This window comes from Myotis nattereri, assembly GCF_964212035.1.
Source record: "Myotis nattereri genome assembly, chromosome: 18".
Taxonomy (NCBI): Eukaryota; Metazoa; Chordata; class Mammalia; order Chiroptera; family Vespertilionidae; genus Myotis; species Myotis nattereri.
This window is the reverse complement of record NC_138093.1, coordinates 22,262,559-22,288,500: the sequence shown is the minus strand read 5'-3', so window position 1 is coordinate 22,288,500 and position 25,942 is coordinate 22,262,559. Positions and strand designations below refer to the sequence as shown.

General features: G+C 37.3%; 1 protein-coding gene across 1 annotated transcript in view; it reads right to left on the bottom strand.

The window, feature by feature from the left end:
- Window positions 1-2,047: 2,047 nt before the first annotated feature.
- SOAT1 (sterol O-acyltransferase 1) overlaps window positions 2,048-25,942 on the bottom strand; it is a 45,457-nt gene continuing 21,562 nt past the window's right edge. Inside the window, exons 3-16 of the mRNA XM_081112304.1 lie at window positions 24,956-25,014; window positions 16,362-16,507; window positions 15,167-15,226; window positions 13,160-13,267; window positions 11,867-12,149; window positions 11,138-11,216; window positions 10,559-10,640; window positions 10,280-10,325; window positions 9,241-9,370; window positions 7,466-7,563; window positions 6,087-6,185; window positions 4,919-5,054; window positions 4,174-4,319; window positions 2,048-3,130 (exon numbers count right to left, since the gene is read on the bottom strand). Coding sequence (XP_080968430.1) covers window positions 3,074-3,130; window positions 4,174-4,319; window positions 4,919-5,054; window positions 6,087-6,185; window positions 7,466-7,563; window positions 9,241-9,370; window positions 10,280-10,325; window positions 10,559-10,640; window positions 11,138-11,216; window positions 11,867-12,149; window positions 13,160-13,267; window positions 15,167-15,226; window positions 16,362-16,507; window positions 24,956-25,014 — 1,529 coding nt within the window. The 3' untranslated portion in view covers window positions 2,048-3,073. The remainder of the gene's footprint in view (window positions 3,131-4,173; window positions 4,320-4,918; window positions 5,055-6,086; window positions 6,186-7,465; window positions 7,564-9,240; window positions 9,371-10,279; window positions 10,326-10,558; window positions 10,641-11,137; window positions 11,217-11,866; window positions 12,150-13,159; window positions 13,268-15,166; window positions 15,227-16,361; window positions 16,508-24,955; window positions 25,015-25,942) is intronic.

Genomic DNA, 25,942 nt, shown 5'->3' with positions numbered 1-25,942 from the left:
GATCAGTCCTTGTTCATCAGTTTATGTTGTTCATTATATTCCACAAATAAGTGAGATCTTGTGGTATTTATCCGCTCTCCAGTTCCATCCATGCTGTGGCAAATGGTAAGAGTTCCTTTTTCTTCTTCCTCTTCTTAAAGAATACCTTTCAGCATTTCATATAATGCTGGTTTGGTGGTGATGAACTCCTTTAGCTTTTTCTTATCCGTGAAGCTCTTTATCTGACCTTCCATTCTGAATGATAGCTTTGCTGGATAAAGTAATCTTGGTTGCAGGTTCTTGCTATTCATCTCTTTGAATATTTCTTGCCACTCTCTTCTGGCCTGCATGGTTTCTGTTGAGAAATCAGCTGACAGTCGGATGGGTACTCCCTTGTAGGTAACTGACTGTCTTTCTCTTGCTGCTTTTAAGATTCTCTCTTTATCTTTTGCTCTTGGCATTTTAATTATGATGTGTCTTGGTGTGGTCCTCTTTGGATTCCTTTTGTTTGGGGTTCTCTGCGCTTCCTGGACTTGTAAGTCCATTTCTTTCACCAGGTGGGGGAAGTTTTCTGTCATTATTTCTTCAAAAAGGTTTTCAATATCTTGCCCTCTCTCTCCTTCTGGTACCCCTATAATTCTGATGTTGGTACGCTTGAAGTTGTCCCAGAGGTTCCTTACACTATCTTCATATTTTTTGAATCTCTTTTCTTTTTTCTTTTTCGGTTGGGTATTTTTGTTTCTTTGCATTTCAAATCTTTGACTTGATTCTTGGGATCCTCTTGTCTGCTGTTGGAGCTCTGTAAAGTATTCTTTATTTCAGTCAGTGTATGCATAATTTCTAATTGGTCCTTTTTCATGACCTCCATGGTCTCACCATACTCCTTGAGGGATTCATTAAATTTATCGGCGGTTTCCATAAAATTCTTGACAAACCTTATAAACGTGGCCTTGAACTCTATATCCAGTCGTCTGGCCTCCTCCGTTTCTGCCAATTGTGACCTGTTTCTTTGTCTCCGCATTTTGGCTGCTTCCCTGTGTTGATAGAGTGGCCTGCGCGCCAGGTGTCCCGTAGGGCCCAGTGGCTCAGCCTCCCCAGTTACCTGGGGTGGACACTCTTGGTGCACTCTTGGTGCCTCGCTTGTTGTAGGATCACTGGGAGGAATTGACCTCCAGGCCAATTGGCTGTGGGAATCAGCTGTGTCTGAAGTGGGAGAATCTATGTTTACAGTACTTAACAGAAATACAGACCTAAGAATTCCATTCTCTCACTTTAATAGATTGGCTTATTCATAACCAAGTCTTACATCAATCTTGTTTTAACAGCTCCCTAATATTTAAAATGCAGTTATAAGTTTAATCAACAAGTGGTTGACTAATTTTAATTCTTAATAAAAACACCAGCAATTAGAAGGTATATTAAAGCAGTCCTGTTTGGAGGTTGTGGTTCCATTACAATCACACTGCCACTGTGCAGATAATTATTGTGTAAGAACATGTGGAAGATAACCTGTGAGGTGCACTTTTGTCTGTTGAAATTGGATGTGATGTTTAAAAACTGCCAAAATTCACCTGAATCAAAGGTATGGGGAATAAAATAGGTGATTAAACTGAGTACTTGTGCTACAGATTAAGTTGTGACTATTAAGAAACTCCTTCTACCTTCTTATGAGACTCAAACTGTCTTTAAAACAATTTGGAAAAGACTTCCCCAAACCTTTTGGATAACAGTTGGCCTGTTAGAATTCCAAGAGGGCCTCTCAAGTTGTCTGCCACAAATAACAGTAATTTTTTGAATAATTCATAAGTCTTACTTCTTTGGATGGAAAGTTGAACTACATGCATGGTCTCAGATACTCCCGCCAATGCTCAATCTTTACAAACATAGTCACACCTCATACATACAAACAAAATAAGTCCTCCACACCACACCGTATGAGCAATGGGCATCTTATAACATGGGAACATCACATAATAGAGTACGTTTTCCTGAAAATGAGCACATAATTTGTTTCACCTAAAGTATAATACCACTAAAAGTACAATTGAGCAAATACAGAAGCCAGCTTCTGGATCTTTAAGAATCACTTTAATATTATTGGAGGCGATTAATACTTCTGTTACAGACTTACTAGTCTGCAAATTAATTCAAGTCAGTAGTTATTAGACAATAAAATAACTGTACCAAAGGATACTTCTAAATAACTTAAAAGAAGTTATGACCTTAAAGTTTTTAAAAATTATTTTCCATACAAGTTACATCATAAAATAATTTAAACATATGATTGATTCCGCAAGTTTTTTAAAAAAATTTCTTTGAAAGTTATGAGGAAATATTTTTCTTTGTCCTGTGCCTCCTTTCTCTTTCCCATTCTATTTCTGTTCTTCTCTTATATAATATTATGAATGAAACCTCAAGAATTCAAGGTGAAAGATGTAATTTTGCTTCATAGAAACCATGGCCTACACTGTATAGTAAAACAAGATAAAACTTGGGTAGAACCAAACTTTTTTCAAAAAAATACAGGCTGAGAAGAACAACCACCCACAAATTAGGATTTATAATAAGATTATCTTTGGAAAGTAGATATTTCCTCTCTACTAGAAATAGCAAAACATTCCATATTCTTTTCTTTCCCAATTGCATGGTTAATTAGCATACGTTCCACCAGTGTGCATGAAAAAATTTCTAAGCCAGAGGTATTTAAATGATTTCTTCATAAGTGTTTTGGCTAATTCAATGGCCAAGAAAACATGATGTTTAGTCTCTAATTAGATAGTCGAGAAAGAAAACATTTAATTTCTGAGGCTTAAGCCAATATGACCCAGCAAACATCTGTCATTACGTTAGCTATTAAGTCTTCCTTCTCTGCAAAGTAATACAAAAAAGCACTGCTTTAGTGTACATTAAGTCCAGTAAACTTCCAACAGCTCAGCTCCAGATGACCTAGGGATGGAGTGAATCATCTGTCAAGCCTGGAGTGGTCCAAACAACAGGGATAACTTCATCAGTAACAGCTGGAAATAGATGCTGGCCCCAAGTCAGGCAGAATACCCAGTCTTCAGTGTCAAGGAAGGAAACCGAGTCCAAGCTTCTAAAACACGTAGCGGCAAGTCCAGGAACGTGGCCGGATGTAATCCAGAAATGTGGGCTTTGAGAAGAAAAAGGAAAATAAATGTAGCTTACTTGTGTGCACTATGTGCATGAGGTGTGGGGAGAGATAGGGATGTTAGTGTCATATACTGCACACCTCTAAAATGCCTCTCAGCATTTCAGCAACCTTTCAGTTAAAAACAGTTCAATAATTCAAAAGATGTTCATTATTTTTATCTACAGCACGGATTTACTTGGTTTAGAGGCTTTACATGAAGCTTTTAAAGTCCAGTAAACCCTACACAATTGCCCTTCTGACCAAATGTCAAATAGGTCCTACACCTCTTTAGGTATCGTGCATTTTATTTTAGCACACCCCTATTTTTAGTAGTCCAGAGCAGTTAGTTCAAATGCACACAGAGGATTAATAGGAAAAAAGGAGGGAGCATTAGGGCAGCATAACAGAAACAGTGTAGACAGTAGAAGCTTTGGCTGAGAAACTGATTAATTTGATTGTGGGCATCTTCAGTGACAGGTGCCTGTGAGAAATACCCGGGTATATAAAGAAGGCACCTCCTAATTATTTGGGAGTCATCCACATGCAGCTTAAAGCTGAAGCTCTAAGAATGAGACTCTTATGTAATCATGGAAAATCAAACAACAATAGCAACAAAAGAAAATCAAGGGAAACGGGATCCTCGCCATATGAGTGTAGCTGGACATTTTTACAAAGACGTAATACTTTGGAAAGGAAGAGGTAAAATATATATATTCAGTTGTGTGTGGAAGATAGGATACACATTTCCTACATTTTTAAGACACAGGAAGAAAATTACATGGAGCTAAAGAAAAAGCAGTAAAAGAGTAGGAAATTTAAAAAAAAAAGGGGGGGGCACCAAGTAGGAGAGTTCAAAGTGAAGAAAAGCAAGCAAAAGAAAAAATTTTAAGAACATTAGCAATAAGATCAGATAATGTTTCTCTCCGCTTAACATTAATTCATCACAATCTCCACTAATGTCCTTCCCCTTAAAATTGCTCTCCAACCCTCACAATCGGGGACAAACATGTCACTTCTCCACTGCAGCCTGAGAGCTGACTCACATTTTTCAGAGGACAGTGCTGACGTGCATACCACTCTTGGGAATAAAGGCACAGGATGACTCCCTGGCCTGCAAAAAGTGAAGTCCACATCATGACGTTCCAAATCGGCCTTTTCCGGCTGTCATTGACAATGAAGTTGAAAGCCACTAAAGTCAGGAAGAGAACAAAAAATATATATCAAGACAATCTGTTAAGCAGCCTCAGATAGCTGCTATAATCATCTACGTATCACAATGAGCATCAACTGTGCGGACATGGTTTATTCTGGCCACTGCTCCTATAAATAAAAATGAAGCTTCAGTGTTGAAGTTTATTAATCAGTGATTAATTAAAAATCGGACAGTATTCAGAACAGGTGAAAATATATTTCATGGAATCATTCATATTCTAGCTTATCCCTTCCCCCCACCCAAAAAAGGGTCAGTTTTTTTCAGCGGGTGAACAATGATAGAGTTGAAGAATGGAGAAGTTGTTTTTTATTGTTTTTGTGACCTACCAAATCAGTGTTACCAACAGTCTGCAAGAGGTTATGTGGCTCATTTCTCTACTTCAAAGTATAAACATCTTGAAACAGAGTTGTGTATAATTACTCAAAATCAATGTTCTTTTCCCTCTGATAGGCAAACACTGCCTTGAGATGCTATTACTGCTCACCGTCTAGCTTCCTACATTGATTTCATACTTTATTTTCTAAATTCCTCTTTTGGCATCAGCCTCAGTCCTCATGGCATGCCAAGGTACTTACTTCCAAAGAACATGAAAAGCACGAAGAGCACTGGGTAGAAAAAGCTCAAGCAAACAGCTAAGACGTATTCGTGTACGACAGCAGACACAGCGAAGACAGCTAACATGGCGGCAGACTTGAATCTCTTAGTGAAAAACTAGGGTAAAAGGAAAACATTAGAAAGCAATTTTTAAAAGGTAACTAAGCACAAACTGCACAAGACTTATAATTATCACATGTTAAAGGCATCAATTTAATTATATTTACATTGGACTTGCCACTCTACTCCTTGGATTAACCCAAATGTATTATAATATAATTAGAAAAAAACACCTATGCTTAAAAATCCTTATTTTCAAATAAGGCATTTTCAAAACTAATAATGTTGAAAGGGAGAGCGGGCATATTTTTAAAAACATTAATAACTTATACTGGTAAGTCACTCTGATGGACAAAACATAGTTTTTATATATTAATGAACACATCAGATCTCAACCTTTAGAGTAGCACAGTATGGTAGACAGGGCAGGCATACTCTCCATTTTTACAGGTAACAGAACTAAGATTTAGAAAGAAGAGACTTGCCTTGTCCATAAGTGAAACTATACATATTAAGGAAAGAACACTCGAATACAATGGTATCTGATCTACAACATGCTATCACTTAGCCAATAATCCGGAGGAGACACCAGCATTAATCAACCATGAGATTCAAGATTTCATTTCATCAGTCTAAATACATTCTGCTCTGAAGAATGTCTCAAAGACCTACATGACCAATTGGAGAGATGTTAAGTCCATACATACGGTGGTTCTCCACTTTGAACAGATTTTTAAAAAAGAAAGTAAATGAAGAAAAAGTTAGAGGGAGATTATCTGTTATCAGTGAGATCCATAAGAAATGATCCATAAATGGTGGATCATTTCAACTTATCTGAATGTTTGCCTGCATTCTTACTTGGTAATTATATAAAGTAAAATCCAGAATGAAAACATGGTATTAGACCCAGTAACTGTCAATACCTGTCTCTCAGCAGTATTATTCAAGGCAGAAGACTTCTTAGACATAAATGGCTCATAAGAGAATTAAAGACAACTAAGTATAACTTCCTCCAGCTATACAATATTAATACTTTCTGGAAAAGAATCTCCATTTCTTGAACAACATCAACTAAATCCTGCTGCTTACCCAGAGAAAGTCCTTGTAAGCATAGTAATACAGCCAGTCATGGACCACCACATTCCAGGTCCTGTAATAGTTGGAGTAGGATGTGGAATTCCACCAATCCTGAGGAAAAAAACCAAAGCTATAAAACTACACACATACCACACACACATACATGTATATACACACAGAGCCAAAGCGAAAACCCCTGAATATTTCCAAAGAACATACACACATAATAGCCAGTGTGCGATGATAAAGTGTCAGTCCAGACACTGATGTCAGAAAAATCTTAAAAGGCATTCTGGTTACTGATGTTTAATAAGACATTAATTCTAGTTCTATATGATTCATTCCCTAGGTTCATTTTCTCTCATTATGAAACAAGTTATGGTGGAAGACACAGAACATAAACAATCATTCAATCTAGTGTTCCTCTAAATAGCAATCACTGAATCCCCATTGCCTTGCCAAAACACTGTGAGAGAATTCTAAGGTCACAAAGGGTTACGTAGCATGCTAAAGGTGAAGAGCTGCTTGCTGGTATCAAACAGAAAAACTTAGGTTGAATAAGGAGTGAGTGGTGGCTACCTCCAAAACCTGGCACCCCTTTACATATATCTTGCTCCCTACTTTAAGATCAGACTAAGGGAATCAGACACCTAAAATTCACAAACTACATTCACTATTTCTTTGAGAAAGAAGTGGTAGGCTTGGAGTGTTACCAAAACCACAAACTAAACTCCAGATCCTGAGTTTAGAACTTAATTCCAACTTTGCAAGTATAGAATACTATTTTAAGCAGAATTAATGCTTTTCATAAATAAAAGAGGAAAAAGTCATTTCCTTCCTTCAGCAACTTTAAATGGAATAATTTACTGAAATTACTCCTACAGCACCAGACAACCAATTTCAAATGAATGAACAGTCAGCAAAGTCTCATACCACCCTCTAGACCAGCCGTGGGCAAACTACGGCCCGCGGGCCGGATCCGGCCTGTTTGAAATGAATAAAACTAAAAAAAAAGACTGTACCCTTTTATGTAATGATGTTTACTTTGAATTTATATTAGTTCACACAAACACTCCATCCATGCTTTTGTTCCGGCCCTCCGGTCCAGTTTAAGAACCCATTGTGGCCCTCAAGTCCAAAAGTTTGCCCACCCCTGCTCTAGACACATGCTTTCCTTCTGTAATCACCAACACAGGATCCAGCAGAAGCCATATGTTATGGGAAAGGGAGGATATCAGAGGTAGAAGATAAAGCTTTACTAATTACACTGATACCAGAATTTCAGACTTCAAAACTTGTGGGAAAACATTATCTGACAATGTTCATGTTAAAAAGCTAGCAATGAGGCATAATAAATTGTGAAAAGAAAAATGAGTCCGTGTATATATTACCTTATAAAACATTCTGTCACCAAAGCGTAACATCTCGGCAAAGGCATTGAGCCAACAGTGCAAAAAGGCAAAAAAAGTAAGTAACAGCCCCAGCACACCTGAAAATAAAATAATATTGAGTGTTTTCAAATAGCTCATATACCAAGCAGTTAATTTTGTCAGCACCTGCTTAGCTAGAATTATTTTGTAAAATAAAAATGATTATTCCAGCTTACTCATTCCAGCCTGTTTATAATAGAAAAGCCTCGATACCCAAAGCCCTTTAAAATCTGGTCCCGTGCATTCCCACAAACCAGTTGTTTGAAACTGGGGGAGAAGTTCCCCTCAAACACCACCCACCAGGAACATGTGACAATTATGAAGACATTTTTCGTTGTCACAACTCAAGGACTGGGGTGTGTGTGCTATTGGTATCTAGTTGTTAGAGGCCAGAATGGTGCTAAATATCCTACAACACAGAAGACAGCCACCCAAAACAAACAATTATCCAGCCTTGAATGTCAATAGTGATAAGGTTAACTTATCTCCGACTCCACTCCCAGTGTCCCACACATCATCCCTACCTGGACTTCGGCCATTCTAAAGTAAGTCTATGCCTGTGCACCCATCCCACCACCCAAAGCACCTTCCCACCACTTCTCTGCCAGGCAAGCGCCTATCTATTTCCAACACCCAATGGTAAATGTCATCTCCAGCATGATACAAAGCTCATCAGCACTTTGTTCATTCTCCTTATGTAGTGTATATTGTTACTATAATGTAAAATACATGCTCACCCCTTTCACTCATTTATTCAAAAATATTTATAGAGCATCTGCTATGAATTAAACAATATGGGAGAGACTCTGACTGGCTGAGTGGCTATAAGATACGATCTTTGATCTCAGGAATTTGTAGCCCAGGGAACAAGACACACAAGTATGTAACACATATCCTATTAGAGGAACAGATGAGAGTTTACTGGAGTAACTAACCCTTGAAGAGCAATCAGGAAGGGTTATTAGAAACCTGGGAGAGAGAGAAGGTAGAGACAAGGTGATCATGGAAAATGTTACCAACATTTAATGTGTAGAGAAAAGAAAGAAATAAAAAAAACTGTATATATAATGACTCTTTCAGAGAGTGAAGAGTATGTCTGTTCACTGCTATATTGTCAGCATCTGAATATAGTAGGTACTCATATATCTCCAGAAAAAGATAAGTGGAATGAAGCAAGTTAGGAGTCTGAAGTATGGCTAGAAAGACAGGAGAATAAGAAAGAGTGGTAGGGAGATTTCACAACGTGGTCAACAACAGCCAGTGCTTCATGGAGATCAGAGTAAGGGCTACAGCATCCACGGGATTTAGAATCAGGAAATAACTAGTGATTTTAATAAAGTCTATTTCAGTGCCCTGCTTGGATTAGGAGCAAGATTGTGGGGAAATAAAGCATAAGTATGAATTATCCAGTCAGAGAAAGCAAAACTTGAGTAAAAGCCAGAAGACCAATGGAAAAATTCAGCTGAGACTGAAATATACTTCATTTATGAGACAGATGGGAAGAGGTCAAGATAGGTAACCAATGGACACAGACAACAGGGGGATAAGGGCATGAGTTGGGGTGGAGGGATAAGGACATATATGTAATACCTTAATCAATAAAAAAATTTTTAAAAAAGATAGGTGTAGATATGTAGATGAATTTATAAGTGAAAAGCAGGTAAATCAAAGGTGCAATAGCTTTCTATTTTCCTTGCAACTTTATAAGTGGCCAAATTAACCAGTACCCATGTTACCTGGCAAGATGGAGTTAAATATACATAGGACCAGAACACGAGCACTGAAGGGCTCCTGCTTGATATTCCGAAACAAGGGGACACAGAGCCTTTCAAAGGCGTAGTACATATAAAATAAGCAGCCAAACACCTGGAACACAACAAAGATAGTCATAAGAATGATGGCTTGATAAGTAAAGATGGTGATTTTCCTTCAAAAGAAGATACATATGTAACCTCTAATGTTTACATATATATTCCATTTAACACTAATGCATAAGATTGCAAATTGTACCCTTCAAAAATTACTCAGACCTAGTTTTTTATTTCTTATATATTTTTTTTATTGATTTTTTTACAGAGAGGAGAGAGAGATAGAGTCAGAAACATCAATGAGAGAGAAACATCGATCAGCTGCCTCTTGCACATCTTCTACTGGGGATGTGCCCGCAACGTAGGTACATGCCCTTGACTGGAATCGAACCCGGGACCTTTCAGTCCGCAGGCCAACGCTCTATTCACTGAGCCAAACCGGCTTCGGCTCAGACCTAGTTTCTAACATATTTTTTCCCAACCCTTTACCAAAGGGCATTTGTAAAAGATCAGACTCTTGGGACCTGATTTTCCTGCTACATGAACCCATAACAAAATAATTTGTTTCATAAATGGGTATTTGATTGAAACAAGAATTTAAAACGGGATTTTCTAGGATTTGATACTGATAAGGGGGTTCAGGAGGAGGAGGTAGTGAGGAGTGCCAGGCCCACATATATATCCAAAAAATATAAAAACAGGAGGGGAGGGGGAAATTAATGTAGGTGCTGACTGAAGTAACCAAGTGGAATTACTTTATTAATTACAATAAGACAAATTATTTTATTGAAGAAAATTACTTTTGATGTTGGCAAAACAAACACCATTCACTGTATTGAGAGTAATTTCAAAACTTCAGAAAGAGTTCTACAGCTCCCAATAGACAAAAATTTACAAACACTTTAAATAGATTAAAATCCCCATCTCCCACCAATCACCAAACCTTAGGCAGTGAAAAAAAACTTACCTGTGCAAACTGCATAGTCACATAACCCCACCTTATAGTGGGAGTCCTAAAAAGGAAGCAAAAAAATACATTTTCTAAATAAAGTACATTCTGTCAAGAATTACTATGATCAAATAAGACTGCTACAATCACCTTTGGGGCTCTCTGGGCCAGAGAGAAAATGGAAACTCCTTCTACATTCTCTGTAGCCCTATGTGAGCTGACCCTTGCCCGCCTGTTGTACCTCACTCCTGCCACACTTCAGGTGCTCAGCACACTTGTACTTCATAGTGCCATTACCTGGGGTAGTTATCCCGGTAGATGAGGGTTGGCGCGAACAAGAAATACAAGTACTGGCTGACTGTGGGTACTGGGACAGTTCCTGAAAAAGGAAAACTCGGCTAGGTCAGGAGCTCTCAGCAGAACTACAAAGGGAAAGGAAGGAAGCATAGGATAGAGAAGAATAAAATGACTTCTCCTTAGCTTATGTTGTTTCTTCCTGATCTCCCAAAATGATGACTTCTTATTCTAATATCAACAGATCAATCCCTCTACACTAAGTTATTCCTGTGACTGAGATGACTTCTAGAGTTTTAAGCAGCAACTCAAAGAGTAATAAGCACACATGGGTGTGATGAGTTTAACATTCTATAAAAATTACATAAAGTTACAAGAATCTAATGGTCAATGGTTTTAAATTGCAGGTACCAAGACAAAACAGAAACAAGCAGGAAATAGTGAGATAGTCTTCCAAATCAATGTGGAGGCTACATAACGAAAATCAAACATAATGGCTGCAGAATGTAATGTGCCATCCCCCTAAACACCAAAGGAAGAAATACCCTCAGAATAGTCCTTTGATGTAATAGAATTACATACTTGATTTCTCCTTAGCTGAAGTCAATACCCGAGGCACATTCTCTCTGACAAATGAATGGACCTTCATTATCATACGAATCTAAAAAAGGTGGGAGGAAAAGATAAATTTTTTCACAAATGGAATGTTTTAATTTTGTATATACCAACTCAAATTCACTTTTATGGAATAAAGCAAATTAAAAACAACCTCTAAAAAAGACATATTCTTTTGCAACTAAAAGCACCATATTACAAAAGTCTATCAAAGAAAGGCTCCTGACATGGTCCTTTCCATTAGTCAAACAGAGCATTATGGACACCCAATATAAGAAAATCGGAAGGTTTTATGGACAAAATAAATCCGTTCTTTAGATGGAAAGAGCCATATGACAAAATAATGAATCTGACATTTCAAAAGTGGGGATTTTAATTACAAAAACATTTTATGGTATAGATGACTACTACAAAAAGTATTCAAGAACAAAATCTGCACTGATCCAGAACAGTTCAATATGATTTATTTCAATTATTAAGCATCAGAGAACACTGAAGTTAAAATAAGTTTTATGAGATGAGATGATCTAGTTTAACACTTTAATTTTAGACAAGAGCATAAAGAACCAGTTATAAAAATTTATCCAAAAATAACAGAATATCAGTATTATATTGTTATAATAATAATATTATTATTGTTCCAATCATTATTTTAACTGAGTGCAGCACTGCACTGAGCAACACTCAAAACCTTACCTGTTCAAAGATAACAATGCTCCGGGAAGCTGGTGGCAGTGTATACGCTAATACAGCATATGTTGGTCCACAGCCTAGAATTCCAATCTGGAAGACCATGAGAAGCAAGCCATGGAAGAAAGAATGGATCACTGGATGAGAACTCTTGCTGTAGCCTCTGGCCCAATGTTGAAAGAGGAAGTAGGGAACTGAAAGTGTACTCAAGAACATGGCACACCATGTACATATAACAACAGGAAGCTGGCCAAAAGCATAATATAAGAGATTGAACTCAAGCACCAGCCTGGGGAGAAAAAGCACAGAAAAAAGACACAAAAGCACATTTTAAAAAATATGCATTGATTCACATAATTCAAAACTTTCAGGCCCCAAACTCTCAGCTTTAGGAAACACAGCAACATTAACACATTGAAGTCATTGAAGTTGTACTATAGAACTGCTTCTAAGACAGCTTCACAATATATTTCAATAACAAAGTTTCTAAAAGCCCTAAGATAATACAGTCTTTAAACATAAAATATCTAATATAACTTAAAATAATAAGACTTTGAACTTCTCAAAAGTTAGATTCTTAATTAATACATTTTAAACTCTAAAATATTCTATGACAAAGTCCATATTTAAAGAATTCAAATAGCAATCACTGTTATGTACAAAAGATGATTTTTCAGAAGGAAATAAATATAAATAAAACAATCTAGGGAGGGCGGGAGAGGCCGGGAAGAAGTCAGTGGGGGGAAAAGGAGACATATGTAACACTATATGTAATACTTTAAACAATAAAGAATTTTAAAAAATAAAAAATAAACAAAAAATCTATTAATATATCATCTCAAAATTTAATTTTCTAATAAAGCCTATAATTCAATGTATGATTACTGCACTGTCATTTTGAAAGTTACAATTTGATTTTCATATTAAAAATACGTTTTTCAAATGTGAAATTCCAATAAGCTACTTATTTTTAGTACTGACCTGAAATGCATACCATAACAGGAAAATTGATAGATCATATATACAAAATTCTCCCATTTAGGAAAATTACCTAGAAACTACCAATTATAGTCTATTTAAATAGACCATTTAGAAAAATAAAAGTAATGAAATTTCTAATCTTCTTCTTAGTTGTATTGTACTTTTTAAGAGGCAGAAATCTCAACCTCGAACCAGCTACTTTGGAATTTTCTGAAGCAAATTTAACCAAATCACCCTCTACCAAAATTTATATAGAATGAAAACTCCCAACATCCTATGAGCCAATTAATTAGCCAACCATCCTTTTTCTTGTCTTACCTTCCTTCGTCAATGTAATCTACCACAAGTGTGCTGAGGATAAAGAGAATGAGGAGGGCAATAAACATGTGATATATTGTTCTGATGTGGTCCACCTCGAACAGCTCACTGTAAATGTAGTTCAAACAAATAAAATGAATAAACTATATCTGCTTTTAAAATGTCATATATTAAAGACTTTAAAGCAGTCCAGAAATACTTAATCCACCCCCAAAAAGATCTCAAACAGTAATCACAGGATATTAAACCTGAAGTAGAGACAGTAAGTGGCATGACCAAAGTAAAAATTATTGGAAGAGCTTAGGACAAGTCTCTTTCTGATAAGATAACAGTGCTTCCTAGAAAACAGCATGGATATCAAACATTTAGAACAAATGGTGTGCATTCTTAAAAACCTACAGAGGTGACTGTCTTCTAATGTAGGCAAAAGGCCATTCATGAAAACAGGGAATACAGAAGCTATTTCAAAGGCTAAAAACTTTTTCAAAACATCCTAGTCTTACATTCCACTCTCGACTCGGGTTACTTTTCTTTTAAAACACACCAATTATTTTCTAGATGACTTTTTCTAACTAAGGACTTTTTATATTTGATTAAAACAAGTGTTTTAGCTTTGTTTATGGAAAGATGTATGCTAATCTCCTAACTTTTTGAGGCATCTAAAATACTATTAAATGTCTGGGTTAAGGAGTTTCAATTCTAATAAAACTCACCTGAGCCATAAAATATGTATTTTGTTTCCTTGATTTAAAAATATGTATTTTACCAGAAGGTTAAAAAATAAATAAATAAATAAAAAATATGTATTTTAATTTTATTTTTCATATATAGAATACTATCACTAAAAATCTTAATTATAATGTTCGAAATATTTCTTTAATTTCTCTTTTACATGGAAAGCCTGCATTTCCCCCAGATAGAGATTTTAAAAGATAAATCTCTTCAAACAACATAACACTGAAGTGGTACTCTACATTAGATATTTAGAAAACTTTGGCCTTCTAATCAAAATTAAGTAATATGGATCAATTTGGCACATAGAAAATATATTTTGATAAGCATATGATGCATTTTTAAAAGAAAAGCACATCCATACCTAAGGTTCACCAGCCCAACTATTTCAGGCGACCTAAACTAGTGCAGGTTAAATTACAGAAGTATTCTAATGAATGAGTGAATGAATGAATGAATGGTCTCCGAGAACATTACAAAAGAAATATTAATTACATACTCAAAGTGCACCTTTACTTTTCAGTTCACAAATGATGTCACCACAATTAATTTACCTTGCCTGATGTGTGTGTTTTTTCATAAGATCCATACAATCAGGGTTTTAAAATAAGTAAATCTGAGAAATCTATCATGTGTTTAATCTGGATAGCCAAAGAAGAGGTTAAAAAATTATATACTGCCCTGACCGGTTTGGCTCAGTGGATAGAGCGTCGGCCTGCGGACTCAAGGGTCCCAGGTTCGATTCCGGTCAAGGGCCTGTACCTTGGTTGCGGGCACATCCCCAGTGGGGGGTGTGCAGGAGGCAACTGATCGATGTTTCTCTCTCATCGATGTTTCTAACTCTCTATCCCTCTCCCTTCCTCTCTGTAAAAAATCAATAAAATATATTTTAAAATAAATAAATAAAAAATTATATACCAAAAAGGCAGCAACACCAAAACTCTCTTGAAGTAGTTTCCCTAAATAGAAAACTCTATCCTAGCTCTTTGGGTAACCAGTTCTCTGCAGCACAAATTGAAGAAATTTATCAAAGACGGATAACCATTCTGATTTCTAGCTCCTCCTTTGAAACTAGATGCAGAGCCAGGGGATCAGAAAGAAAGAGCAAGACACAGCAAATGTACAAAGAGCAGTATCAAAACAAACGATTTATATGAATATAGGACAAACTCTTTAAACATTCATAGATTAAGCAGTGATTCCAACAATCAGAATAGTTGTGTGTATTTTTTTTTATTTAAACTTATAATTAACAAAAGCACTTAAAATACTTACTCTAAGAGAGATCGCCTTATAACAAAAATCTTTCCATGTTCTGGAGGTGCTCTCAGATCTCTGGGAAAGAGCAAAAAGTAAAACAAAATGTAAGTACTTCAAATATTTTAAGAAATTTAAGCCTAAGAATAAGAGGAAGATAACCAACTATAGCAAGTAAAATTAATTAACTGCCATCTCACTAGGACCCAGGTCCTGTGAGTCGGAGTTTATGCATGTTGTCTCATACACCGCTTCTGAGCACTGCTATGAGGCAAATACACGCCTATCTGGTTAGGGAGGAAGAGGAGTTAGGCACACCTCACTAAGGCAGCACTAGTTCCTGACACCACACAGACAACCACTCTTCCTTCTCCTAAACATCCCTAAGGTCACAGACAGGCCCCCAGCCATCCTTACTCCAGTTCACTATTGTTACTGGTCTGTTCTCGAAGATGCACTGTTATCTACGATGTCCTCTGTAATGTCAAAGTAACCCGACAATCCCCAACAGCCTCCTCATCTTAAAGGCTGCCCCAGTTATTAAAATCTGTTAACATCTAGCATGATCACCTGCTCTACGGCTTTCTGCAGTACCGCCGGCACTTCCGCTGACTATTCCTGGTTCAACCTGTCCTTCAGAAAAGGAGGGACTGACAGAGACCACAGAGGAAAAACCAAGGAAAGCACAGAATGGCAAATTAGCACACACTGGCCTTTGAGAGCCTTCCCTCCATGCTCTGGATGACCGACCGATCAGAAAAATAGATACCAATGCACTGTACTTTATAACAAGCATCGCAGAGAATACGAGACAGAGGCAGTGTAACGATGGGGCGAAGAGCATGGACTCTGGGTTCAAATCCCCACTGCGGAATCCCAGACAATTAACTGCTCACTCTGTGCTGGTTTCCTAATCTGTACTAAGCAGATAATTACACTACCTATCCACAGGGTCAGTGTTTGGTTTAAATGGAAAGCACTCAAGTGTCAGTGTCAGTATAGTCTTAAATGAAGGATGCACATTTGTTATAAGCCAATTAAGATGAAAGAACCCACCCTTCCAGTGGTTAAATAATACGCCCAAGGCAACACACAGCTAACGAAAAGTGGTGCCAGGTGTGCATCCAGGCATTTTTACCACAGTCCACATTGTAACCGCTGAGCTACACTAGAGCAGATGTCTGCATTAAAAGAATGTAATACTCATACTTACTTAGCTCTATGGTTGTTCGCTCCAAGAACAGAAAAGGATGTGAGCGCACACCCACCACTGTCTAATGAGACTGACTTTTCAATGAGATTGGTCACAAAATCATCAAAGTGAGTGCCAACTTCCTTCATAAAATATGGCTTCAATTCCTAGAATTTTAAAACAAATAAAGGAAAACATTAGAACACATGCTTATGGGATATTAACATTTTTCTAAAGTGTTCTCTTAAACAGAGCTGGATCAAAGAAATCCATTTTAAGTGACTTCATAGGAATAAAAGCAGAAAAATGATTACTATAGCTGACCTGTAGTTTCAGAAATGGCTACAAAAAAAACCAAACAATTCATGTCTTTAAAAAAATTTATACCATTTTAAGCATAAATCAAGATAATCTTCGACTAAATGAACTATAAATAATAAAAACAAAATAACAGAAATGATAAAAATGACATCGATTAAGGTATTACATATGTGTCCTTATCCCCGCATTGCCCCCCTACCTCCCCACTCATGCCCTCACCCCTCTGGTGTCTGTATCCATTGGTTGATCTCTCCCCCTTACCTCCACCCTCCCCTACCTTCCTTCTGAGGTTTGACTTCAAATTTTTATCTTGAAAACAACAATAAAGATCAGTATTATAAAATTTTAAGTTCCCTTTCTTCTCAAGCAACCCCTACATCCAAGTACCTGCTATTTATATTTTAGATTATGTCACTTCTGTACATTACAGACATTTATATGACAATATTTATTCCTAATTCCATAGTTATATGTTTACCTAACCCTAACACATATTTTTGTAATGTAAAATTGTTACACATTTTGGTCCAGACTATTTTTAACATCCAGTTTTTGAAAAGTATGAAACAAACAAATATTTCTTCAGATTATAATAGGTCACCTACTGTGAATGCTCAAATTATAAATATCAGTATTTTTAAACTGGCAGGACCCATCTACATAAAAGTAAACAAAGTGTTATTTTCTAATTCTTCAATTTAAAAAACACTCTTTCCTTTAATTAAATTATTTAGACTAAACCTAAAATATCTGAAGTAGCATTTTCCAGGTTCTAGAGTTTGACCATGTCCTTTATAAAAGTAAAGTAAAGATGTCCGGCCAGTGTCGCTCAGTGGCTGAGCATCAACCTATAAACCAGGAGGTCACAGTTTGATCCCTGGTCAGGACACATGCCCGGGTTTCGGGCTCGATCCCCAGTAGGGGGCGTGCAGGAGGCAGCCAATCAACGATTCTCTCTCATCATTGATCTTTCTATCTCTCTCTCCCTCTCCCTTCCTCTCCGAAATAAAAAATATATATATTTTTAAAAGTAAAGATATCAGTATACCAATGGAACTACATATGAAGGCTTTTTAAACTGTCTCCCACCGTTCCCAAATACCTTGTGGGGCCCAAGTAGTGAGACTACACTAAGATGTCACCTTTCACAAGACAGCTGATGGAGATGGGAAGTACAGTACACAGAAGAGTGTGGCCAGAGCAATATAACCATCAATGAAGACTCAAAGAATATATAGTAGTCCAGCAAACAAAGAAACAAGGATGAGACGATTAGAAATGTCTTTTTAAGCTGGAACCTTGATGAAGCAATAGGACTTAATTTTAAGTGAAAAGTGGCAGAAGAAGACAGTGTGATAAAAAGCAGAGAAATAGGAAAGTATAAGCCAAAACAGAAAATATGAATGATGTAGGCTGATTTTAAGGACAAAATATAAAAGTATGTTCCCTGGAAGAAAAAATAGTTTTTATAAAATTATTTTCCCATATTAAGGTTATCTAATAAGTACTTTATTTGTTCCTTTTGCTTGTTCCATTTCAATTAAATGTCTATCTTCATTTGAAATTTTTCAATAGGATGTTTCCCTGACCAAAAAGAAACATGCCCCCTCCCACCAAAATGACATTAAGAAATAAAGTTCTTTTCTCATTTAATTTCTAGAATTGGACCGGTTAACAAATAGAGGGGATTTTTTTTTTTCAACTACAAAAATGTCCCATGTAGAAATACACTAAAAGGGAAAGAAATCATTCATTCCACTAAGTTCTGGGTACTGGGTACTGTTCTGGGCTCTGGAGATATACAACAATAAACAAAATCTAGTCCCTGTGCTAATGGAAATTACAGGACATATAGTATGCCAGATGGTGTGATGCAAAGAAATAAAGCAGAGGGGTGGTGGTGGTGGGGTCTTATTTTTCACAGAGAAATCAGGGAAAACCTAAAGATTAGATAACATATGAGAAGACTTGAAAGTTTAAAGGGCAAAAGTTAGTCTATATCTGTGGAAAAATACTAGGCAGAGTACTCTTCCTCTCCCACTCCCCCCCTCCCCTCCCTCCCCTTTTCCTTCCTTTCTTTTTAAAAAGCAACAATCTATTTAAAAAAAAAAATATATATATATATATTATATTGATTTCAGAGAGGAAGGAAGAGGGAGAGAGAGAAAGAAATATCAATGATGAGAGAGAATCATTGATCGGCTGCCTCCTGCACACCCGCTACTGGGGATCGGGCCCACAGCCTGGGCATGTGACCTTGACCAGAATCGAACCTGGGACTCTTCAGTCCGCAGGCTGATGCTCTATCCACTGAGCCAAACCGGCTAGGGCTACTGTTTTTGTTGGTTTTGGTTTTATTTTTAATATAAAAAGCCCTGAAGTGGGAACACCCTTGGCATGTTCCATAAATAGCAAGAAGCAGTACTTAAGCAAAAGAGTGATAAGAAGTGAGATCAGGAGAGAAGGGGGGAGTATAGAAGGGGGTCTAAACCGTGTAAGGTCTTAACACTTTACCCCTGACTCACATCAATCTGTCTATTGATATTTACTCAGCTTTACCCTTTATTCATATCAATCAGCCCACTGATATTTTACTCAACAGTAAAAAAGGAGCTGGAATCTTGAGAAAGGCAAGCTATTTCTTTCAGCAGGCTTCCTCATACTTTGGAACCAGTCTCTTTTCCCATTTTAAGTATTGGGTTAAGTAGACCATAGCATGAAAAAAAAACACCATAACGAATGTTCTGTAAGTGTCAGTACAAACTGCTAAAATCAGGTCCTATTCCACCCAACTCAAGTTGAATAGAGTAGTCAACTCCTTATGGCACAAGGTCTTGTGCCTTATTTACTAACTGCCCACAAATAAGCCTTTACCATACATTTCAAAGCACATGAAACTTCAAGTCACGTAGTAAGAAAACCTACAGCAATCTCCTTATCTTCATCCTTCTTGTCAATTGCACCCTTTTCTTGTCTCTTTCCTCCTATTCCTTCCCTTTCCCCTCATACTCTAGAACTCCCACCTTTTCTTCTTTTACAGTCATCTGATGAATAAGGGTATCCCTGGTTATCCCAACTCACTATCTGAAGTCAGGGACCAAACAGATTTGGATAACAAGGACTACTTCTATTATTCAGCACCTATGGTGGTGAACAAGATACACACAGCCTGCTCTCACACAGCTCACTGTCTATATCAACGAAGGCATAAATTGTTAATGGTGTAGTGAATGCCACAAAGAACAGTTCAGAGGGATAGGAGAACCAAATAAGAAATCAAAATCAAAATCACAGGCATCTCAATAGCATGAGGGCTAGTAAAAGGTGGAAACAAGTGTTAGGTCTCCTTGTAACTTTCAGAAACTCTGACTCCAACCTCTGACTTATCAGAACACTGCTTGGGTATGCTGAGCTAAAAAAGTCCCTATTTTAATATTAATTCATGTCTTTTATTCCTGAAATAAAATTTATATGTGAGTAGCACATAAATCTATACTTGAACTAGTAAAGCAAAAGATGTCTTTAGTGCTAATAATAAAGTAGTAAAAAAGGTATGAGCTTTCAGCCAGGGAGACCTGGGTTCAAATTCTACCTCTACCACTTGTTTTGTGACCTCAGGCAGGCTATTTCACTTTTCTGAGCAAAACTGAGATAAATACCATCTAACTTGCTAAACTGTTGTGTGAGCTTTTTTAAAAAGCCCAAAACAAAAATAACATGCAAAAGCGCACAGCACAGTACCTGACATAGTTATCACTCTGTAGGTATGTATAGCTCCAACCCCTTCCCACTCAGTCAGAGCTAGCCTCTTAAGACAGAAACAAAACAATGCACAATAAAAACTGCAGGTAAGCCAATTCTGTCATTTCGGGCTATTACTATTAAAAGGTAGCTACTTAAATCCACCACATTTCAATGCCTTCCTTCTCTGAGGAACTACAGTTGATAGAAGCTGCTGCTAGTGGGATACAAGAAAGAATGCTTCCGAGACACCATTAAATTTCTTTAGCCTCCTCCTTTCATCTCTCAAATACAGTGCTGGTGAGAATAAAGAGGGAATACAGAAAAACACAGTAGAAGAAACGCTCCACTCTGCCTTCTTCTGAGCCTTCCAGTAGCATGGAACTGGCTTCAATTAGAACTCGAGAATGTGATCACAATAAGTCTAAGTAATGTCTAATATCAGTAACCTGGAAAGGAAGCTGAAAGTAACAGGCTTTCTACTTTGCTTTTCTCCCCAATCTCATCTCTAATATTAATTTCACCCAACCCATGGACTGTCTCATCATGACAACAGATGGACAGAAGAACAATGGAAGACAGGCAGTTAACTAGAAACTAAAAAAGCAGGTGCACAGGTAATTTATTAAATAGAATCACTGTATTTTAGAGCTCAAAGAAACCTCATTTTTTTAAGTAAGCAGCAGAAGTGCACAACTTAAGATTCTAAGAATGGGGAACAACCACTTCGAGGCAAAGAACTTCTGGTTGGAACATACAGTGAAGGCACAGACGCACGAGTGACCAGAGATGAACACAGACAAACAGGGTCTAGGGGACTAGGTCACTTAAGCCTTTTTAAGAATTTTCAATGCATCCTAAGGGCAAGTGGAAACCAATGTTTTAAGCATACGGTTATACACATGTTCAGACTTGCATTTTAGGAAGATAACTATCCTAAAAGGGGTCCAAACAGAGGTTATTTTGGAATAAATCTTAAAAAGAGAAAAAAACAGGGGCATTTATGGATAGACAAAAATAACCCTTTCAAAGGCACAGAGGCATAAAAAAAATTTTTTTTAAGTAAGATGAGAGAAAGAAATACACAGTAAAAATGTATACTCTGGCCCTGGCTGGGTGGCTCAGTTCGTTGGAGCATCACCCTGTACACCAAAAAGGTTGTGGGTTCGATTCCTGATCAGGTCACACACCTAGATTGTGGGTTTGATCCCTGGTTGAGGGATGTACAGGAGACAACCAATTGATATTTCTCTCTCACATTGATGTTTCTCTCTCTCCCCCACCCTCTAAAATCAATTTTTTTCATAAGAGAAATAGACTGGCACTATCCAAAAACCTCTTTTTAGAAGACGTTCTTTGAACAAGTGACAAACCATGAAGGGAAGTCCTCATCTACGTCTTACTCATTACAGTTTGCTCTTTTAGTGGTTGGGCAATCGCATGAGGTAACGATGTAAAAAACAGTAGTACTTGAAATGCTATATAAGAAGCAAATGAAATATGTTGCAACAAATATGTATTTTTAAGAAGTAGAAAGAGGAAGTAATTTTTCATCCGTTCAATTTTCATATTATGCTAACATTTCCTCTATGAAATTGTGTACATTAATAAAAGTTCTACAAATATTGATAGTAAAGACACTTCCCTTACCCTTCTCAACATATTCACTTTTCTCTGGAACCTGTGCTCAAGGTGAGAACAGTCATCCAGGGTCCAGGCCAGAGCTGTACTATATGGGTCCTGCCCTTCTCGCCAAAATCCAATTCTCTCTCTCATAAATCTGAAACTCTGAGCTTGGAGAGAGTGACTGGAAATCTCATTAACTGAAAAATTCAGGAATATCTCAATTAAAAATCCTTAAAATCATTTCCCTTCCCAAAGCCTGGATGTCCAACTTCTCCCAGGATTCTACAAGATACATTAATATCAAATATGCTTAAATTTAAGCCAAAGTAATTTTCTGTTATTTGCAACCAAAAGGAAATAACACAATGTTAAAACAAAGCTAATTCATCTATTAACATAAGTTGGTTGGGACTTAAATCATTTGTATTTTCCTTGAACTGTTCCGAGGTCTTTCAAGTTTTGTTACAACACAATTCTAAGGATTTCACAAGGTCGTGGCTCAGGGTTACACAATGTTGCATAATCCCAATAGCACCATATTTTTTTAAATTAAGTACTTAAAATTTTTTTATGAAAGTATTTAGACCTAGAAGTGGTCTTCAGAGATTCAATCAGTTGAACCCACTAGTTTCAACCCATTAATGTCATAATCTCTTTCATTCCTCTTCCCTTCAGACTAAAAAGCTCTGTATTTGACAATCTTCTTCACTGCTTTCCTTACTATGAGCTCCTCTATGTCTATATATAAATTTTCAGGATTTTTGTAGGTTGCCAGTTTTAGCAACTACAAATATAGGAACACCCATTTCAATTTGATAAACAGCAAATAACCTTTCCAGTCTGTCTCGAGCACTGCATGATGACTAGAAAACTACTTGCTGTTTACCTGAAATTCAAATTTAATTAGGCAGACCATATTTTATCTAACAACTCTAGTTCTGTGGAGCTGGAAGAGCTGCCCAATAAGATCTACAGACTACCCGTTCCCTTTACAACAGGAAACAGTGAATTAGGAGCTGAAGTGTAAGTTAGCTACACAATTATGACGCAGAATGTTACTGCTAAAGGGGACCTCAGAGACAGCTAGTCCAATAGTCTCACTTTAGAGATTAGGGGAAAATTGTCCAATAAAGATGAGTGACAACTGGGTTGCCACGAGAACCAACCCTGTGATTAGAGGCTTGGAACTTTCAGTCCCATCACTACCTCCATAAAAACTCAGGAAGCCAGCTTGTGAGCCCTACATGCTAGGGAATCAGACTGCTTCCACCTGCCAGGCCCCGAGCACCCTAAGGACAGATATTCCTTTGTTCAGGACCTCGCCCCGTATCTCTTCATCTGGCTGTTGATTCCTATCTTTTTAATGAATTGGTAATCTAGTAGTAAACCAGTTTTCCTGCATTCTGTCCCTCATTCTAGCAAATTTATCAGACCCAGGGAACCTCTGATTTATAGTCAGTGGGTCAGAAGTACAGGAGACAACCTGGACTTGAGACTGGCATTCTGAGTTGCAGGGGAGGTTTGGAACTTCCAATCCACAGCCAGATGTCAGAAGCACAAGTAACCTGAGCTTGCTTCCAGCATCTGGAAGGGAGGGCAGTCTTGTGGAATTGAGTCCTTTACCTGCAGAATTTGATTTTTATCTCCAGGTAGACAGTATCAGAATTTAGTTGAATTCTTGAGACACCCTTACTGGCACCCAAGAAGCGCTTGTTAGCATGGAGGGAACCTACACTCCCATGTTAGAACTGGGTCCAAGAACCCCATATAAATATGATGCTAAAAAATAAAAATTTCTAAATTTGTTATTCTAAATAAGTGCATATGTACATGCATGCACATGTAACTAAATTAATAGATAAGAACAGGGCTATTTCATCTACAGCATTGGATATTCAGATATTCATGTTGGCCAATAAATTCTTTTTTTTTTTTAAATATATTTTATTGATTTTCCACAGAGAGGGAGAGAGATAAGAGAGTTAGAAACATCGATGAGAGAGGAACATCGATCAGTTGCCTCCTGCACATCCCCCACTGGGGAAGTGCCCGCAACCCAGGCACATGCCCTTGACCGGAATCGAACCCGGGACCTTTCAGTCCGCAGGCCGACGCTCCATCCACTGAGCCAAACCGGTTTCGGCAATAAATTCTTAAAGTAATCTCAGAAAAAGGGGAGGCTGCCTTGAAGTCAACTTACATTCACGCACACACAGTATTTTTTAAAACTGTTCTTTGTCCTCCAGAATTCCCTGAGGAAACTGCTCAATTCTGATTTACAGACTGCTTGCCCAGCTTGAAATGGCTCCACTTGGTTGTTTTTGAATTGATATTTTCCCTACATCCCTAACAGGGAATCTGCTTCTGGATTCAGATGGATCATTTACTGGAAGCCTGTGATTTCTATGAACCTTGCTACTTTCACAAAATACCTACAGATAGTCATATAGAAATTCAACTTTAACATGCTTCACTAAAACCAAGTTTTGCTGGTCAAAGTCAGAAAAATGACAGCGTCGGATGGGATAGAAAAGAGCAACCTGGTTCTTATATAGAATGACAAGGTAGCAGACCTATGCTCCTGCTCCACAGAAGGACAGACAATGTTAACTGATAAGAAAGATAAATAATTCTTTAAAGACTTTATCATTAAAAATTTACTAAACAAAACTCTTTACCCTAACACTCTTTTTTTTTTCAGAGAGAAAGGAAGAGTGAGAGTGAGACAGAAACATCAATGATGAGAATCATTGACTGGCTGCCTCCTGCAGGCCCCCTACTGGGGATCAAGCCCATAACCTGGGCATATGCCCTTGACGGAAATCGAACCTAGGACCCTTCAGCCCGCAGGCTGACGCTCTATCCACTGAGCAAAACCAGCCAGAGCACACTCTACATTTTTGTTTCTGGACGAGGGAGTTACTTACCTCTGCCTCTGCTGTCAACTGTTTCTTCTTTGCAATTAACTCTTTTATGTCAACCCGGCCTAAGGAAAAAAAAGTAGCTTTTAAGTTGATGGATACCAGCACAATTTTTTCTTTTTACCAGCACTATTTAAATCATGAAGTTGAAAACCAAACAAACAGAAAGGATGACTAAGTAAACTACAGTACTACCACAAAGCATGACAGCTCTTGAAAATGAAGCACGAGTAATATAAACAGAAGGAAATTTATATATAAAAATGCTATGTAGAAAAACCAAAACTACTATACGTATACACAGTAATTACAACTATATATTAATCATATAATGCAATAAGATACAATTCTGACAGCATGGGAAATTAGATTCTCTGAGTGGATCCTGCAACTGTAACTAATAAAATGCGCAAGCAACATTAAAAAATAGATAAATTGGACTTTAACATCTTTAAAAAAACATTTTTTTTTTTTTTTTTTTTTTTTTTTGCTGCAAAAGACAGGACACTATCAAGAAAATAAAAAGACAAGTCACAAAATGGGGGCGGGGGGGGCGGACTTGAAAATATAATCAGGATCTTGCAGCCACAATATATAAAGAATCCTTACAACTCAAATATAAAGACAAATAATCCAATTTAAATATAGGCAATGTATCTGATCAGACCCTTTTCCAAGAAAGATATAGAAATGGTCAATACAACTTGAAAAGATGTTCAACATCACTGGTCATCAGGGAAATGCAAATCAAAACCACAGTGAAATTTCACTTCCTATGCACTAGGATGGCCATAATCAAAAACACATAAGTATTACCCAGCTGGCATGGCTCAGTGATTGAGCATCGACCTATGAACCAGTACGTCACAGTTAGTTTCCCGGTCAGGACACATGCCGGGGTTGCAGGCTTGATCCCCAGTGTGGGGCATGCAGGAGGCAGCTGATCAATGATTCTCTTTCTCAACATTGATGTTTCTATCTCTCTCTCCCTTC